The 17948-nt window shown below is 45.0% G+C and overlaps 2 protein-coding genes across 2 annotated transcripts in view; one reads left to right on the top strand and one right to left on the bottom strand.

The window, feature by feature from the left end:
* Positions 1-4881, top strand: part of ARHGEF4 (Rho guanine nucleotide exchange factor (GEF) 4) — a 190211-nt gene extending 185330 nt beyond the window's left edge. The window contains exon 16 of the mRNA XM_010838116.1: positions 156-4881. Coding sequence (XP_010836418.1) covers positions 156-307 — 152 coding nt within the window. The 3' untranslated portion in view covers positions 308-4881. The remainder of the gene's footprint in view (positions 1-155) is intronic.
* The window catches only part of FAM168B (family with sequence similarity 168, member B), a 40668-nt gene continuing 24587 nt past the window's right edge, over positions 1868-17948 (bottom strand). Inside the window, exons 4-7 of the mRNA XM_010838115.1 lie at positions 8911-9053; positions 8606-8783; positions 6748-6873; positions 1868-6302 (exon numbers count right to left, since the gene is read on the bottom strand). Of these exons, the coding sequence (XP_010836417.1) occupies positions 6761-6873; positions 8606-8783; positions 8911-9053 (434 nt within the window). The 3' untranslated portion in view covers positions 1868-6302; positions 6748-6760. The remainder of the gene's footprint in view (positions 6303-6747; positions 6874-8605; positions 8784-8910; positions 9054-17948) is intronic.

The raw sequence follows: 17948 nt of genomic DNA, 5'->3' as shown, positions 1-17948 counted from the left end.
GGAGGGCAGCCCAGGCCCTTGGATATGGACAACCCCAGGGGAAGCAAAGGGGGATGTCTGAAGCAGCCTGGGGATGGCCCAGTCTACCCCTACAGGCTCTGCCCCGTACTGCCTAACTCCTGAGGCATCTCTGACCCCGACTCTTCCCCTGCCAGCCCTTGGCCGACCTTACTACCTGGCACGCCAGAAGCATCCAGCCCTCCCCACCAGCCTGCCTCAGCAACAGGTCCTGGTGCTGGCTGAGCCCAAGCGAAAGCCATCCACCTTCTGGCACAGCATCAGCCGGCTGGCACCCTTCCGCAAGTGAGCCCGTGCCCCACCAGTGGCACCATCTGGACCTGCCTTGCTGGTGGGCCTCCAGCTCTTCCTACCTGAGGCTCACCGCATCCGGCCCTCTGTTCTGCAAACTGCAAGTTAGCAGGGCTGAGTATGGGGTCCACTCAGTGCCCGCATTCTCAGTTTCCTCCCCAGTACTGGGGTGCTGAAGAAGTTGGCTGGAGAGGCAGGCCCCCGGCACGTGAACCTCCCACACCCTCCAGGCCTGTGCAGGGCTCCCTGGGAGCCACAGCTCAGAACCACCCAACAGGCCAGCGCGTGTGAGGATGGCCGCTTTGGACCCTCTTCTTTGCACATCTAATCATCCCTCCTGCTCCTGTTTTCTCTGGGCAGGAGACCGCCTCTGCCTTCAGTCACCTGCAGAGCCAGGCTGTGTACCTCTCTGCCCTCCTGCCCCCTTCACAGGCCCCCAGCTGGTGGGCCAGGCAACCTGCATCCCTGGTGGGCAGGAACCAGGAATTCTGGGCACAAAAACATCCGGAGCCCACCTGTTACTTCCTCCCCGTCCCTCTGTAGACACTCCTGGCTGCTGGACACCCTCTCTTTACTTGTGATGTGTTTTGTTTATAGTGGAAAGAAAACAGAACCATAGTCAACTGAAAACTTCTGTCAGGATTTGTAACCAGTCCACCTGCAGCTGTGGGATGATTCCATTACCTGGTTCCAGTTTGGATTTTATTGTTAAATTCCAACAATAGAGAATTGTTAGTGACACAGAAAGATTGCCTTACCCTAAGTGAGTGTGAGAAGCCATAAGGACTGAATTCTGTGGCCCAGCACCCAGGACTGACCCACCCAGAAGCTGGTGGGCATGTAGGTTGGAAGGAAGCCCACATCCCATGGAGGAGGGGCACCGAAGAGGGTGGCCAGGGCCTGGCATGGGGCAGAGCACAGAGACGCCCCTGTGGCCCATGGGAATTCAGCAGCATGTACAGTCACTCTTGCACTACACCTTCTCCAAGCAGAAACCACATTTAATTTCATAAAGAAACCTGTGAAAAATAACCTGGCTGCCAGCCCTTGTTTTCTGTTGGTGTCTATCCATTTTTCTCCTCCCCTCCCGTTACCTTTCCACCTCAAGCCTTTCTTTAGACTAAAGGAATAAGCCAGGCCACCAAAGCTTTGGTGGAGAGCAGCTCAGTGTTCAGAGGCTCAGGAAAACTAGGAGCTGTCTCAGCACCTCTGTCCCCAGCTGCTTCTAGAGTCTCTGTTGAGCTGAACTTATCAGCGATGTGAGTTTGGGGGACAGGCAGTCCGTAATCTTTTTGGGTCTGAGCTTCCCCTTCGGTGAAATGGGGAAGGGTGTGTCTTCTTGCCAGGAGGACTGAGGCCACGGGCCCAGGAGAGGGTGGCTTCCCTCCCCTTCCCCACAACCCGCCGCCTTCACACTTGTACACACTGCCAAGGTCACGGGGGCTGAGCCGGAACCCCCTGGATTTTCTAAGGTGAGAGATGCTACACCACCTCCCATCCAGGCCAAGCCACCTGGAGGCAAAACCTATAGGGAAAAAGCATGAAAATCACACTATGCAACACAAGTCAATCTTTATTGAAAACTGCAGTATTAATACATAACAATTTACAATAAACGTGCTTTTAAGAATTTTAAATCTGAGCTCATCTACTCATCAGATTGCATAAAAAATTAAAATAGTAAGAATTTACACATTATGGAATTGGCTCAGGATGGATGTTCCATTCCTTTGTATCGACTGACACCTTAGTTCAATGCAAAGGCGGGGGAGTGCCTTTAACACTGGAAGACAATGTTGACTTAAGTTTTTAAAAAGTACTAAGAGAATGGTCTAAAAAAACAGTATTCGAAAACCATTAAAAACAAACAAACAAAAAAAAAAACAACCGTTTCCTAGTCAGTAACAGTGGCTCCCTTAGGTCTCTCTTGAGTGGCCATCATCACAGCAACCCCCCGGGAACACAGGAGAGCTGGCCTTCTGCTAACCACTGGTCTGCACGAGGACCTACAGGAGACCAGCAGGGCTCAGGAGGTCAAGTAAGACACTCATCATCTCTCAACACACGCATCCTGGAAGCACAGCCTCCCAGTGCTCACTGCAGGTTCCCTGCGCAGAGGTGCCAGGCTCTCCTGTCTCTGTCCCAAGTGACTGGAGGTTGGTCCTGGGGATTCAAATAAGATTACACCAGAGGTTTTCTATTCTTCAAGTCAATAGGGTAGGGAAAGACAAATCCTCCGAAACATCAACTCTGCAACTTTCTACCTGAAAAGATCAGACCCTCCTCTGCAGCATGTCATCTGCAGGCTCCTTTCAGAAAGCTCAGGCTGAGTGTTAAACAGCTCAGGAGAAAAAAACATGCCAACATTTGAAATGTGGTAGAGAGGGAGTCACGCAGGCTGCCCTTCCCCTATGCCAACCACTCCGCTCTAAAGACACACCCCCTCCTTAGAAAGCACCAAAAGAAGAGCCAGAAGCTGTCCCCCACCTCAAGCCCCACATCCTCAAGCCTGCCCTTGCATGGCCAGAGGATGTCAGACAGGTGTCCTATCCTGTCTGGGAGATGCCCAGGCTGGCAAGAACTGGGGCGTCCAGCCGTTAGCTGCCAGATAGGGAGAAGGCGGCCCAACTGGTCAGAGTAATACTGTTTCCATATGTCTACCAAGTTCAGGTGAAGAAGTCTGGGTCTCCTTCTTAAACAGCAGGCCCAACATGGATGCATCCAGTGTCAGCTATGCTCTCGCCCCTCTGTGACAGGACAGCACTGCAGACGGGCACACCCCGAGCCCCCAGATCCTTTTCCTGTGTGTGCAGTGCCAACGCCAGCAGAGGGAGAGGCACTGAGAGCCCGGTCTGGGAGGGGGCACACACTGACCAGGTTCCCAGCCCGAGGCTCAGGACCGCCCTTGGCTCCTATAAACACCACATTTGCATAGCACTCAAGAAACAGAGTCACGTAATGTAACTGGGAGGCCTAGTAACCAAACCAACAAAAATGTTCAAAGAAGACTGAACACAAGAGACATAAAAGATCCTGAAGCGCCTCTGTGCTTGTTACCATGAGTGGCCCTGACCCTGACGCTGGCTGCACCCCTCACAGATAGCAAGCTGATGGGAGGATCATCACTCATCGGAAAATGTTCAGTCATCTGGCCCAGATCCAAACAAAAGAAACATATCTCCTAAACCTTAGAGGAGGGCTGTAGAACAGAATTTTTCAAAAATACCCATGATGGTATCTGTTTACAGAATTAATTCCTTTACTTGCCTGTCTCAATTTCTAAAATAACTGTAATTTAGCTAAAAGACTCTCAAATTAAGAATGTCACATACGAAAAATGCAAAATTTCTCTGAATATTCTACTATTGTGCTTAGGATATCAAATTATGCATTTTATTACAGAAGCTCTATTCCTTAATTTTAATGGAACTAAATGCTGCTAAAATTACAACAAATGATAGTTTGGTTACTATTCATTATGTCCAGATTCTCACCTGCTAGACACGCTCTACCTTTCATATTTGATAACTGATGCCCTGATAGTTTCAAAATTGAAAAGACTTCCACACATAGGTATTCCATAATGCAGCAGTATTTGATGAAGCTTCCCAGCTCAACCTCACAAAAGGGAAGTAAGATTTTTTAGAAATTAAAAGGGGCTAAGTATTTATAAGTTGATGTAAATGGGGAGAAAACACAACCCACTCTTTTTTTTCTCTTAAAAACACCATTTAATTCAGTGCTCATGAAAACACTCACCCTGTGTGTTGTGTCTCAGACAATACTGAAGAAACAGCCTCATAACTTCTCATAACTTCCTCCTGAATTCAAATGACTGTAACCCTTAGAGGCAGTGTGTGTGTGTGTGTGTGTGTGTGTGTGTGAGTGACAGAGAGAGAGACTGGGACTTTTAAAGAGTTATACAAAACTCACTTACTACACTAAACTGGGGAAACCTACTTCTCTGCTACCGATCAGTTCTGCCCCGGAACCATCAGAACATTACCAACCACCCACTAAACATATAGAATAACCAACAATGAGTTGAAATGGACATGGTGTGCCTGGGGTAAATAACTGCTACACACACAGAAACACACAAACACATACATACAAAGGTGGGTTAAGTGCTCTCCAATTTAAAGTACTTATCAGTAAACATACTATGTTACAGACAGTAGAAATAAATCTTCTGTTTACAATGATCCATGCAAAAATATCCCTAAACTTTTTATAAAATAAAATGTGAAAAAGAAAACTATGACAAATACTTACTATAGAAAATACGGTTACCAAAGGCTCAGCGGTCAGTTGTCCCACTCACTAACCAGGGCTGAATGCCATCCCAGTGCCAGAGCCCTGATCAGCTGCCAGAGCTGTAAGAAGAGTTAGGGTCCCCTCCCCAGCCAAGGCCCACAGCACTCGAAACGATGACAGGGTAGAATAGGGGCACCCCCACCCCCAACAGGCTGAAGGGCCACAAACCCTCACCACTCTCAGCCCCTCTGACTCCATCTGAGGACAGGCAGACACATACAACCATTGATACAGGCTGGGGACATTTAAGCAAAAAAAAAAAAAAAATCCTCTTGGCTTCTTATGTACAATACTCAGATTTTAGACACAAACTCCTTCCTGTAATGACAGGCAAACATGCTCTGACTGGCAGACACGTTTCGATGCTGCCTGGCCCTGTGCTGTCCACTGCTTTGTGCCAAGTCTCTTCAGCCACAGGAGAGATGGTCGAAGGGGCCACAGACGACAGGCCAGCCACTGCCTCACCCTCCCACTCCCATCTCCACAAGCCCCTCCAAGCGTCCTCAGGACAAGTCCCCATCAAGCGGGGGGCCTAAGGACAGCCACAGCCCTGCCTCTCTGCAAGAAACCATCAGTGTCAAAGCTTTGTTCCTGTTTAACAGTTCTTAAATGTACAGCTTTCTTCGTAACACAGCTGGTATCGTTGCCCTTCCTTGTGGGAGGGAGAAAAGCAATTCCTACACATGTTTTCAGGAGACTAAAACATTTCTCAGGGGAAAAAAAATAGGGATGACTTTTCCTAAGCTAAACAAAGGAGAGGCCAATACCTCCTCCAAGTGTGGCTGTTTCTCTTCCATCCCAGGAAAATAATTTAAGCTTTACATAGGACTTTTCCAATAAAGATATAGAAAACATCGTATCCATCTGTAAGTGATTTGTAACAAAAATTTAGACAGCGTTTAGAGAAAACTGTTTTGCTGTTATATCACCTCACTGTACTGGCACCCTACTCTAATCTTTCATGGCAATCCCTAAGAACATCCACAGCACACAGACCCCACAAGCCTAAATGGAAAGAAAGCCATTAACCTGGCTGCACCCCAAGCAGTGCTGGGCCTCCCCACACTCTCCCCTTGCCTGCAACTCTCTCTCACTGTGGTCAGCGTGAAAGGAACAGATGGCTGGAAAGTCAAAGTCCACATATCCAACTGGCAACCCACCTCAACCCCAAAAGGCTGAAGAATCATCGAAGAGATCTCAGATGTTCTATGAAGAAATTCACTTTAACACTTATAACTTTAAGACTTTGCATACATTACAACAGTGCATTAGTGATACAAGTTGTAAAATACTTTTCCATTCCTTTGGATTTTGCATATGATGGTTCTGCATCAGTCACTGCAGGTAGATTGAGCAAGCTTTTTGTGTGTGTGTGTGTGTGTGTGTGTGTTTTTTAACATGCATTCAACTAGATATGATTCAGAATAGATTAATACTCCCTTTTATCATTACAGTTAGCTAAAAAGTTGCCTGGCAGCCCACCAAACAGGATCTGCTGTAAGACGAACCCAAAGAGTCCACTGGAGACTGAGGGTGCTGGGACCTGCTAGGCTGGCTGCAGTAGTGTTTAGCTAAGTGTCGAGAGCATTACGAAGAAAGTCCTGGTTGGAGGCAGAAGGCCTGCAGCACCAGCTGTGGAACCTCCATGATGTGACTGCACAGCTCCATCCACAAACCTGAGGGTGGGGAGAAAGAGGGGCACACAGTCACACACACAGCTCCTCTGGCACCACTGCTCTGAAAAGGAGCCATTTCAACTGGAGGAGGAAATCCACTAAGACAAGAAAGGGCAACAGCAAAAGAGGCGACTGTGCCTGGTTTCTGAGAACTTCCAATTACAACTGGAATCCTCCTTCCTCCAGGAGGCAGGCAGGAGACCAGAGCAGAGCCCAGGTAAGGAGCACAGTGCAGGGGTGCACAGCAAGAACTCAAACGGCTTCCTCTTCCTTCGTTCCTTTGTAGGGTCCCAGGAAAGACAAGAAGTTAAATGTGGCATCGCCTTCGAATCATCAGGTATCATTTTCCTTGTCACTGTTTAAACTGTCATAGATCTCCCATTCTCCACTTTAAAAAAATACACTTTAGTCACAAAGCTAGGCCTGGGCTTCATTGGTCACTTACGTTTGCAGGGTGATCACCACTGAGGGGGCACATAGCTGTAGGTGGGCGTTCCTGGGGCCCGATACGTGGGCACAGTGACAGGGTGGGGAGCAACTGGAGTTGGGGAGTGGGCAGTCAGCAGGGTACCTAGAGGGAAGAGCAAGCATCTCAGTGGAGGGCAGCACTCCCCTTGCCCCAGTACCTCCAACAAAGAGAGCTCCTGCCTGACCCTCGTGGCAAGGAGAGAGGCAGAGAGGAAGAGGGGTGGCCGTGACCCACAGTGCTCTCAGAACCCGATTATATGCAAACCAAGGCTGTATAAACACAGCAGGCTCACAGTGACGGCATGTGTGTAGAAGCCTGTGTGCTTCCCCTTCACACAAACGTACTGAATTACTTCTGCAGGTGAGATGACAAAAACAAAACAAAAATGTTATTTAGTCTTAAAAAGGAAGGAAATTTGTCAAATCCTACAATATGGATGAACCTTGAGGACATTATGCTCAGTGAAATAAACCAGTCACAAAAGACAAACACTGCCTGAGTCCACGTACATGAGGTCCCTAGTGGAGGCAAATGGATGGTACGGAAAGGAGCGTGGTGGTTGCCAGGGTCTGGAACAGAGGGAGGGGGAGGTGTTTGTTATACAGAGCTTCAGTTCTGCAAGACGAAATGCTCCAGAGATGTGACACAACAGTGTGATACCACCAGCGACCTCTACACTTGGAAATGGCTAAGATGGTAATAACTAACTGGGAAGAAGGGAGGGAAACAGGGAGGTTCCCAACTGTGCAAGCTTCTGAGTACCTTAAGCTAAGCTTATTTTCCCTATAAATACAGGAAACTCAGCAGCCATCTGTGTCCACTTACAGCCAAGAACCACCTCAAACCTCACAGCCTCACCTGGACCCCTGCGCCCTGAGTGCACCCACACCAGGGCCTGCCAACCCCTCCCTCCATGTGCCTCAAACACTGAGTTTCTATCTGTGCCAGACTCTCCTTTGCCTCTGGGGTAAGTGTGGGAAAACCAAATAAAATCAGAGACTGAGCAGAAAAACACATGGTATCCTGAACCACCTTCCTCTCTGACATTTCCCTTATGCTGAAGTAAAGTCTACAAAACAAAGAGGAAATAATGTATTTCTTTAAAAGTCACAGCCATGGGCAATCCAGTCACTGTGTAAACCTGGCCCCCCTGCACAGATAACTTACATTTCCATAGGAGGTGACCTCACTCCTAGACATTTAACCAAGCCCTCAAATGCTCCAAGATTCCATGGAGACAGGCCGGTCCAAGCCACGGATCTCTACTCTCTCTGGTTTATTTTCCTGACCTAGAAGCAGCCTTGGGAAATAGTCTATGTGCATGCCAAAGGATTTCTATAAGCAGCTCTTAGCTCTGTGAACCCAAGACTGGCTTTCTGCAATTCATGAGAACATCCCCATTAAGACAAGCTGGCCTGCGCTGGTAGCCCACACTAAAGGGAAGGACAAGAGGGTCAGCCCCCCAGATCATGGAATATCCCCGCTTCTGCTCAAGCTTTAACATGCTCACCACAGTGATCTGGCCACTCCTTGTCCCTACAGCCAGGTAACTCAGTTCATCAAATTTGGAGAGGGCTAGCCAGTCATGTCTATGGAAAAGGTACTTGGCTCATGGTTCTAAACCCCACACTCAAAATCAACTGAAGGAGAAGGGAAAAGAAAGGAGAGGAAGTAAAGAAAAAGATAACATGCCATTCCTCCCAAAGGATCAGATGTCCTTTCACACAACTCTAGCAATGAAAAGTCAAAGCCAAGGGTCAGAGTTCTAGTGAACTCTCCCTTCCCCCTGCCCTCAGGCCATCGCAGAGGAGGCACCCCGGGGCCAAGGACTCACCCGCTGACATGGCCATAGTGGTGCCCGCCACCATGCCCATGGTGACCCCGTTGCCTCTCGGCGGAGGGAGGGGAGCAGGGTACACCGTCGCCGGCATGCCGTTGGGCTGCACCACCGTGGTGTGGTGGATGACGTGAGGGGGTGCTGCATACAGGGGCTGGGTGTAGTACGTGCCTTGCTGGGGAAAGAAGAGAGACAGATGCCACAGGGGCACACACCTGGGTCAGAGCCCCAAGGGGCCGACCCATCCCCACACACAGTGCCCAGGAGACCCTCATGACACCCACAGCGCACCCCAGGCCTACCTGTGCATACGGGCTCTGCTGGGGGTAGGCACTTCGCACGGGGTACACAGCAGTCTGGTAAGGGTTGGGGGAGGAGGAATACGGTGGCACTGCCCCGCTGGTGGGGGAACAGGACACTTTGTAAGGAGTGCCAGAAGTGTAACCTGAAACAAAAAAGTCCAAAGCTTAAGTTCAAACCCACACATGACCAGACCCAGGGAGGGATCAAGTGTGCCGCAAGGAACAAGGCGGTATTCCCGTCCCGACCACAGTCATGCTGGACGCCGCCACCACAATCCGGCTTCATTTCTTAAACTTGATGTGCAAGTATGTGTGTGGGGGGTGGGGTGGAGGCAAGGGAGAACATTCTGAGTATATCTTCATATAGAACAGGAAAGAAACACCCATCTTGTCAGAATATGTATTAGCATGCCATTCCTGGAGCACAATTTGGCATTAAAAGTATGTATTTCTTTTAGGCTCACCATCTATTTCTAGAAATTTGTTCAAAGAAATAAGCACATGAAAAGATGCTCAACATAGCTAGTCTTTGTTGTTACTGCTGATGTTTAGTCACTAAGTCATGTCCGACTCTTTGTGATCCCACAGACTGTAGCTGCCAGGCTCCTCTGCCCATGGAATTTCCTAGGCAAGTATACTGGAGTGGGTTGCCATTCCCTTCTCCAGGGGATCTTCCCAACTCAGGGATGGAACCCATGTCTCCCGCTTGGCAGGCAGAATGTTTACCATTGAGCCACCTGAGAAGCCCTATAACCACAACTGTTATTGTTGTTCAATCGCTAAGTTGTGTCAGACTCTGAGACCCCACGGACTGTAGCCCGCGAGGCTCCTCTGTCCAGGGAAATGCAAATCAAAACCGCAATGAGGTACTGCCTCACACCTGTGAGAATGGCTATTAATAAATTAAGAACATAAATAACAAATGTTGGTGAAGATGTGGAGGAAAGGGAATCCTGGTACACAATTGGTAAGAATGAAAACTGGTTCAGCCACTAGGAAAACAGTATGGAAGTGTCTTAAAAAACTAAAAATAGAACTACCAAATAAACCAACAATTTCACTGCTGGGTATTGTGACAAAGAAAATGAAAACACTAATTTGAAAAGATACATGGATCCCAATTTTCATAGCAGAATTATTTACAACTGTCAAGATATGAAAGCAACCTAAGTGTCCATCAACAGATGAAGATGTATCACACACACACACACACACACACATGCAGGCACACAAGGAAGTATTACTCAACCATTAAAAAAAGGATAAAATTTTGTCGTTTGCAACAGCACGGATGGACTTGGAGGGTATTATGTTTAATGAAATAAGACAGAAAGAAAAACTGCATGATATCATTTATATGTGGAATCTTAAAAAACACAAACTAGCGAATATAACTGATAAAACCAGACTCACAGATACAGAACCAGTGGTTCACTGGAGAGGAAAGGGAGGAGGGGACAACATAGCAGAAGGGGATTTCAGAGATAAAAACTATTATGTATAAAATAATCTACAAGGAAACACACAGGGAATATAGCCAATATTTCACAGCAACTAGAAATGGAATATAACCTTTAAAAATGGTGAATTAATTTTCAGTGAAAAAAGAAATAAGCATAGATTTAAACAAAGTCTCAATGGTAAGCATGCTCATCCCCAGTGTTGTTAATGGCAGCAAAAATAAAAGGAAAAACTTGTCAAACAGTAGGGTTATGGTAAAGACTCCTGGGTCTAAGGCAGCAGTTGAACACATACACTTGCTTTTGTCCCCACCCAAAATTACAATAAAGCAGATTAATAAATAAAAAGACATAAAGCCTTGAAGATAAGAAGGGAAGAAAAGACATTTTGGAACCTAAAAATCTTAGAACCTTTAAGAAGCAGAAATGGAAAATGACTTAGCAAACTCAAAAGGCTACACTTTTAGCCAGCAGTGCAGAGGGTCAAGCAGCAGCCTGACAACAGAAAAGCCCCTTCCCCAAGACCTAGAGGACCTAGGAGGGCATGGCAACCCACTCCAGTATTCTTGCCTGGAGAATCCCCATGGGTTGAGGAGCCAGGTGGGCTACAGTCCATGGGGTTGCAAAGAATCACACAACTGAGCAATAAGTGCACACGCACACACACACAAGACCTAAAAACTGTCAGCACCTGTTTCCAGGAAGTGATGAAGGACCACAATCTGGAAGAGTGGTTGAGAATCTATCTAGTAAGCTGAAAGCCGCCTGGCTCCCCTTCCTAACTCCCCATCCCAAGAGAGAACAATTTTTCTCCAGGAAGGGTCTCTGAGCTTTTACATTCACAGCAAATTTATTCCTACAGACTAAGCCCAACAAAGCTAGTAGAGGTGATGGAATTCCAGTTGAGCTAATTCCAATCCTAAAAGATGCTGTGAAAGTGATGTACCCAATATGCCAGCAAATCTGGGAAACTCAGCAGTGGCCACAGGACTGGAAAAGGTGAGTCTTCATTCCAATCCCAAAGATTGCCCAAACTACCGCACAATTGCACTCATCTCATATGCTAGCAAAGTAATGCTCAAAATTCTCCAAGCCAGGCTTCAACAGCACGTGAACCGTGAACTTCCAGATATTCAAGGTGGATTTAGAAAAGGCAGAGGAACCAGAGATCAAATTGCCAACATCCGCTGGATCATCAGAAAAGCAAGAGAGTTCCAGGAAAACATCTACTTCTGCTTTATTGACTATGCCAAAGCCTTTGACTGTGTGGATCACAACAAACTGTGGAAAATTCTTAGAGAAGGGAATACCAGATTACCTAAACTGCCTCCTAAGAAATCTGTATGCAGGTCAAGAAGCAACAGTTATAACTGGACATGGAACAACAGAATGGTTCTAAATCAGGAAAGGAGTATGTCAAGGCTATATACTGTACCCTGCTTATTTAACTTATATGCAGAGTCCATCATGAGAAATGCTGGACTGGATGAAACACAAGCTGGAATCAAGATTACCAGGAGAAATAGCTCAGACATGCAGATGACACCACCCTTATGGCCAAAAGCAAAGAAGAACTAAAGAGCCTCCTGATGAAAGTGAAAGAGGAGAGTGAAAAAGTTGGCTTAAAACTCAACATTCAGAAAACTAAGATCAAGGCATCTGGTCCCATCACTTCATGGCAAATAGATAGGGAAACAATGGAAACAGAAAAGTGAGAGACTTCATTTTTGGGGGCTCCAAAATCACTGCAGATGGTGACTGCAGCCATGAAATTAAAAGACGCTTGCTCCTTGCTCCTTGGAAGGAAAGTTATGACCAACCTAGACAGCATATTAAAAAGCAGAGACGTTACTTTGCCATCAAAGGTCCGTCTAGGCAAAGCTATGGTTTTTCCAGTGGTCATGTATGGATGTGAGAGATGGACTATAAAGCTGAGTGCCGAAGAACTGATGCTTTTGAAGTGTGGTGCTGGAGAAGCCTCTTGAGAGTCCCTTAGACTGCAAGGAAATCCAACCAGTCCATTCTAAAGGAGATCAGCCCTGAATATTCACTGGAAGGACTGATGCTGAAGCTGAAGCTCCAATACTTTGGCCACCTGATGTGAAGAACTGACTCACTGGAAAAGACCCTGATGCTAGGAAAGATTGAAGGCCGGAGGAGAAGGGGATACCAGAGGATTAGATGGTTGGATGGCATCACCGTCATGAATCTGAGCAAGCTCCGAAGGTTGGTGATGGACAGGGAAGCCTAGCGTGCTGCAATCCATAGGTCACAAAGAGTCGGACACGACTGAGCGACTGAACTGAACTGAAGCCCATCAGCAAACTGTGGTACAACCAAACAACAAAATACTACTCAACAATAAAAAAGGTAGAAGTGCTGGTACACATATTAATTACATGGGATAGATCTCAAAAAAAGAAAATACACAAAAGAAGTCAGACACAGTAACACATGACATGATACTCCAAGAAAGACCAACATAATCTACACAGAAAACCAATTAGAGGTACCCAGGGATCAGAGGGCATCTTTCATGGGAACAAAGTCACTCAACTGCAGTGGTGTTACACATCTGTATACAATCTGTATACGTGTCTAAACACACCAAACTGCACTTTTAAGGATGGCTCATCTGCAAATTATATCTCAATAAAAGTGCTTTCAAAAAAGTCTGAGAAACCATTTCTCATTCACTAAAATATAGCCACTGTTTTGTTCCACTACCTTCTGCTGTTTTTCAGGCAACTTCATAATTCCATTTTCCCAAAGTCTTTTATCTTTCTCAGCAAAGAACTGTCCCAAAGCTGTGGTACATATACACAATGGAGTACTACTCAGCCATTAAAAAGAATACATTTGAATCAGTTCTAATGAGGTGGATGAAACTGGAGCCTATTATACAGAGTGAAGTAAGCCAGAAAGAAAAACACCAATACAGTATACTAGCGCATATATATGGAATTAGAAAGATGGTAACGATAACCCTGTATGCGAGACAGCAAAAGAAACACAGACGTATAGAACAGTCTTTTGGACTCTGTGGGAGAGGGAGGAGGGGATGATTTGGGAGAATGGCATTGAAACATGTATAATATATAAGAAACGAATCGCCAGTCCAGGTTCAATGCAGGATACAGGAAGCTTGGGGCTGGTGCCCTGGGATGACCCAGAGGGATGGTATGGGGAGGGAGGTGGGAGGGGGGTTCAGAATGGGGAACAAGTGTACACCCGTGGTGGATTCATGTTGATGTATGGCAAAACCAATACAATATTGTAAAGTAATTAGCCTCTAATTAAATAAATTTAAATTAAAAAAATAAATAAAAAATAGCAAAGAAAAAAAGAACTGTCCCAGGTACCTTTTACAGTCTTTCAGGAAACTGAAATTTTTTCAAATAAGAGAATTTTGTAAAGGCCAAAATAAATGGAAATCCAAAGGTGTAATGTCTAGTGAATACAGCAGATGAACCAGCACTTCCCAGTCAAGCTGTAACAATTTGTGCCTGGTCATCAGAGAAACATGGTCTTGCATTATCCTGATGGAAGATTATGCATTTTCTGTTGCCTAATTCTGGACACTTTTTGTCAAGTGCTGCTTTCAGTTGGTCTAACTGGAAGCAGTACTTGTTGGAATTGTTTGGTTTTCCAAAAGGAGTCCATAACAGAGGACTCCCTTCCAATCCCACCATACACACAACATCACCTTCTTTGGATGAAGACAGGCCTTTGGTATAGGGTTGGTGATGGTTCATTTCACTTGCCCCACAGTCTCTTCCGTTCCACATTATTGTACAGTATCTACTTTTTATCGCCATCACAATTGTTTTTAAAACAAAAGACAGAATGTTTGCATTATGTTTAAGTAGAGAATCACATGTGGAAATACAGTCAAGAGGTTTTTTATCCAAACTGATGTGGGACCCAAATGCCAAAGAGATGAACATAACCAAGCTGGTGCAAATGACTGTCAATGCTTGCTTCAGACATGTTGGCTGTCTCCTGAGTAGTACAATGTTCGTTGTTCTCAATGTCTCAATTTGACTGCTATCAATTTCAACTGTTAAACCCGGCCGTGGAGCACTGTCCAGCAAGAAATCACCCTGAAATCTCACAAACCACTTCTGACACATTCAATCAGTCACGGCACCTTTTCCATATACTGCACAAGTCTTTCTTGCACTTCAGTTGCGTTTTTACCTTTCTCGAAATAATGAAGCATGATATGCCAAAAATGTTGCTTTTTTTCTATCATCTTCAATAATAAAACGGCTACAGAAAAATTCACCAATTTTGATAAGATTCTTACAAAATGTATGCTGATATGATAGCTGTCACAATACAATCTAACAAAACTGTTGTGAATGAAGTTAAAAACAACTAAGTGCTCCTAGAACTTACCTTATGGGCAGGGGGGAGCTTTTTGGCTAACCCAGTATTTTGAAATTTACTAAATATGATGTAAGTAAAAACACTGCCAAAATTTGAAGACACCAAAATTTAATACCAATTCTAGGCTAAAAGAGAGTAGAATAAACAGACTTTCAGGATTTGGAAATGCAACTTTAAAGACAAGAGCAGTTAAGTCCCTCTCTCTAGCTGCTCATCTAACTAGTATTTAAGAGAGACAGAAAAGGAAAGTGATGGTTTCACAGGTATAGACATGTAAAAATCCATCACATTGAAGCTTTAAATATGTGTCCTTAACTGTACACAAATTATACCACCATAAGGTAGCAAAACATTTAATTATAAAGACAAAAAGGTAACTACAAAAGCCACCAACTTCTAACCATGCACTGACACTCCCAGAAGATGGCTCAATAACAGCTCCTAATCAGAGAAGGAAATGAGACACTGGTGCCTGGTGGACACATTCATGACCAGTCACAGTGATAGAAGCACTGTATCAGGGCAGAGTGTTTATTCATCACCAACATCAGCTGCCATGCTCAGGGACAACAGAGCCCATCAGAGAAGGTCCAGCCCTCTTGAAAAGGTGCCGCCTTCAGGGGAAAAGCACAGGCAAAGAGACCACCACCAGAGCAGCAGTGACACAGTCCTGGCAGACAAAAGCAGGAGCAGGCGGTCTCAAGAATGGAAGGCTGCGAGTGAAGGCAAAGTATGTCTGGATAGCTTCCTCTTCCCAGAACTAACCACTCCTTCCCATTTCTCAAAACCATGCAGCAGCAACATACTTGAGTTAGTAACTCACAGAACACTGCTAAACAAGGTCCCAACGGCCTGAATTAAGAGACCCTCACAGGAGTCACTGAACTTACATCTGACCAAAAGGATACCAGCTTTTTATAAAAATGTCAGACAATCAGAACAGTCACAGAATTGCATATTTTGAGAACAAGTGCTAAGACTTCAAACTTGAACATCACATTCAGAACCTCTGGGGCTAGCCAGTTTTCATAGGTTGAAAAGAACCAGCAAGGCCCCCCTTCTTCACTGTACGATTAAAAGATATCTATGACATGGATGTAACAACTGGAAATATAAATACTGACTGCAGTATTTGATACCAGAGAAGGCAATGGCACCCCACTCCAGTACTCTTGCCTGGAAAATCCCATGGATGGAGGAGCCTGGTAGGCTGCAGTCCATGGGGTCGCTAAGAGTTGGACACAATTGAGCGACTTCACTTTCACTTTTCACTTTCATGCATTGGAGAAGGAAATGGCAACCCACTCCAGTGTTCTTGCCTGGAGAATCCCAGGGACAGGGGAGCCTGGTGGGCTTCCGTCTATGGGTCGCACATAGTCGGACATGACTGAAACAACTTACGCACATAGTCGGACATGACTGAAACAACTTAGCAGCAGCAGCAGCAGTATTTGATACTATTCAAGAATTAATGTTATTTTTTAGGTGTGGTGATACATATTTTAAATTCATCATTTAAAGATAATACTGTAAAACTGATGAATATGATGTCTTGAGATTGGCTTCAAATAACACAGGGGAAACTGATGGGAATACAGATGGAAAAAAAACACCTAGAAGCTATTAGCTGCTAAGGCCAGGGCATGGGCAGACGGATCCCATACTATTGTGTACTTAGGTATGTTGTAACTGCTGAGGGTTAGGGTGTGGGTAAGCAGAAATCATACTGCTGTGTACTTATGTGTTTTTGTATTAGAAAATTTTCACAATAAAAGGTTTTTCAAAGTGTTTTACAAAGCTGAAGTAAACTTATGGATTAAAACAGACGAGACATAATGAATTCAACTTTTTTAACAAATTCAACATGTAAATTTTGAATAGATCTTGTTTCCAATTTTTTGTTAAATTTTTGGGACAACTGGGCAAATTCAAATATGAGCTATCAAATAACTGAGAGAATTACAGCTTCTAAGTATGATAACTATCCTGGGCATGCAGTGGAATGTCTTCATTATGTTAAGGGCCATACTGAAGGACAAAAGCCTAAAAGACTGTAACTCTGAGCTGGTTCGGAACACACACACTCTCTTATACGGTAGATAAAGCTCGCGTGGCGCAATGGTGACTGCTGAGTCTCAGTGCTGGATATTACGGATTCACTGTATCGTTCACTCCATTATTCTGTATATTTGAAAATGTTCTGTAGGAAAATAAAGTGAAAAAAATAATGCCTTCAGATAGTGGCACACAGCTGAGAGAGGATCTAAGAAAACGCCCCAGGAAACAACAGTCATGCAGGAGCTACAGGGACAAGGAAGGAGCAAGCAGAGGTCCACCACTACTAAGAAGTGAACACAAAAGGTTGCTGAGCCTTTACGAAGACCATGATTTAGGACGGCATGGTCTTTAGCAATCTGATCTGAAAAATAACCTGATCTGATTAGCTACAAAAGCAAATAAAGGTAAAATATGCCAATGGTCAATACATACAGCCAACATTCTATAGAAAGGCACAGCTCTACAGGACAAACTATTTCATAAACAGAGTAGAAAACTGAGAAACCGTCTGAGGAAGTGAAAACACAAGCAACACGTCCATGACCTGAAAGAAAGATTAGGAGGAAAGAGCCTCTAAGAAACTATTCAATATTCAATACTGAATATTCAAAGTTCAATATTCCTAATAAGAAAGTCCATGACCATTTTGTTACTATTCACTTCAGCAAAAGCCTAAAGCTTGGACTGAAGAGAAAAAGGAAGCTGTCCACCTAAATAAGCCTCAAGGACACACAAGTATAAAGCAAAGCTAGGAAGATCTAAGTACACACCCCTCCAGAGCCTGAGCCCTCTGACTCGGAAGCACTCTTTCGCCCCACCACACCCAATGAATCAACAATAGGCCAACATAAGATGTCAAGTTTTTTTTAAGAGACGCTAGAGGCCTACTGTGGCAGAGGTCCATCAGCTGGCCTGAGGTCTCTTACTCACCTGAAGTGTCCTTTTTAACACCTGCCTCATATGTACATTTTTCTGAAGATAAAAAGATGACTAATGATGTATTTAAAATGTGCACATCTCATATGTGTATATTTCACCTAAAATCAAAACCTAAAAGAACTGTAAACAAATACAAACAATATGCACACTGAAATACAAGGGGTAAAGTGTATCAACATCCACAGCTTA

Source organism: Bison bison, unplaced genomic scaffold (assembly GCF_000754665.1).
Source record: "Bison bison bison isolate TAMUID 2011002044 unplaced genomic scaffold, Bison_UMD1.0 scf7180017864091, whole genome shotgun sequence".
NCBI classification, from domain to species: Eukaryota; Metazoa; Chordata; class Mammalia; order Artiodactyla; family Bovidae; genus Bison; species Bison bison.
The sequence above is the reverse complement of the archived record's forward strand: the minus strand, read 5'-3'. Positions and strand labels throughout refer to the sequence as shown.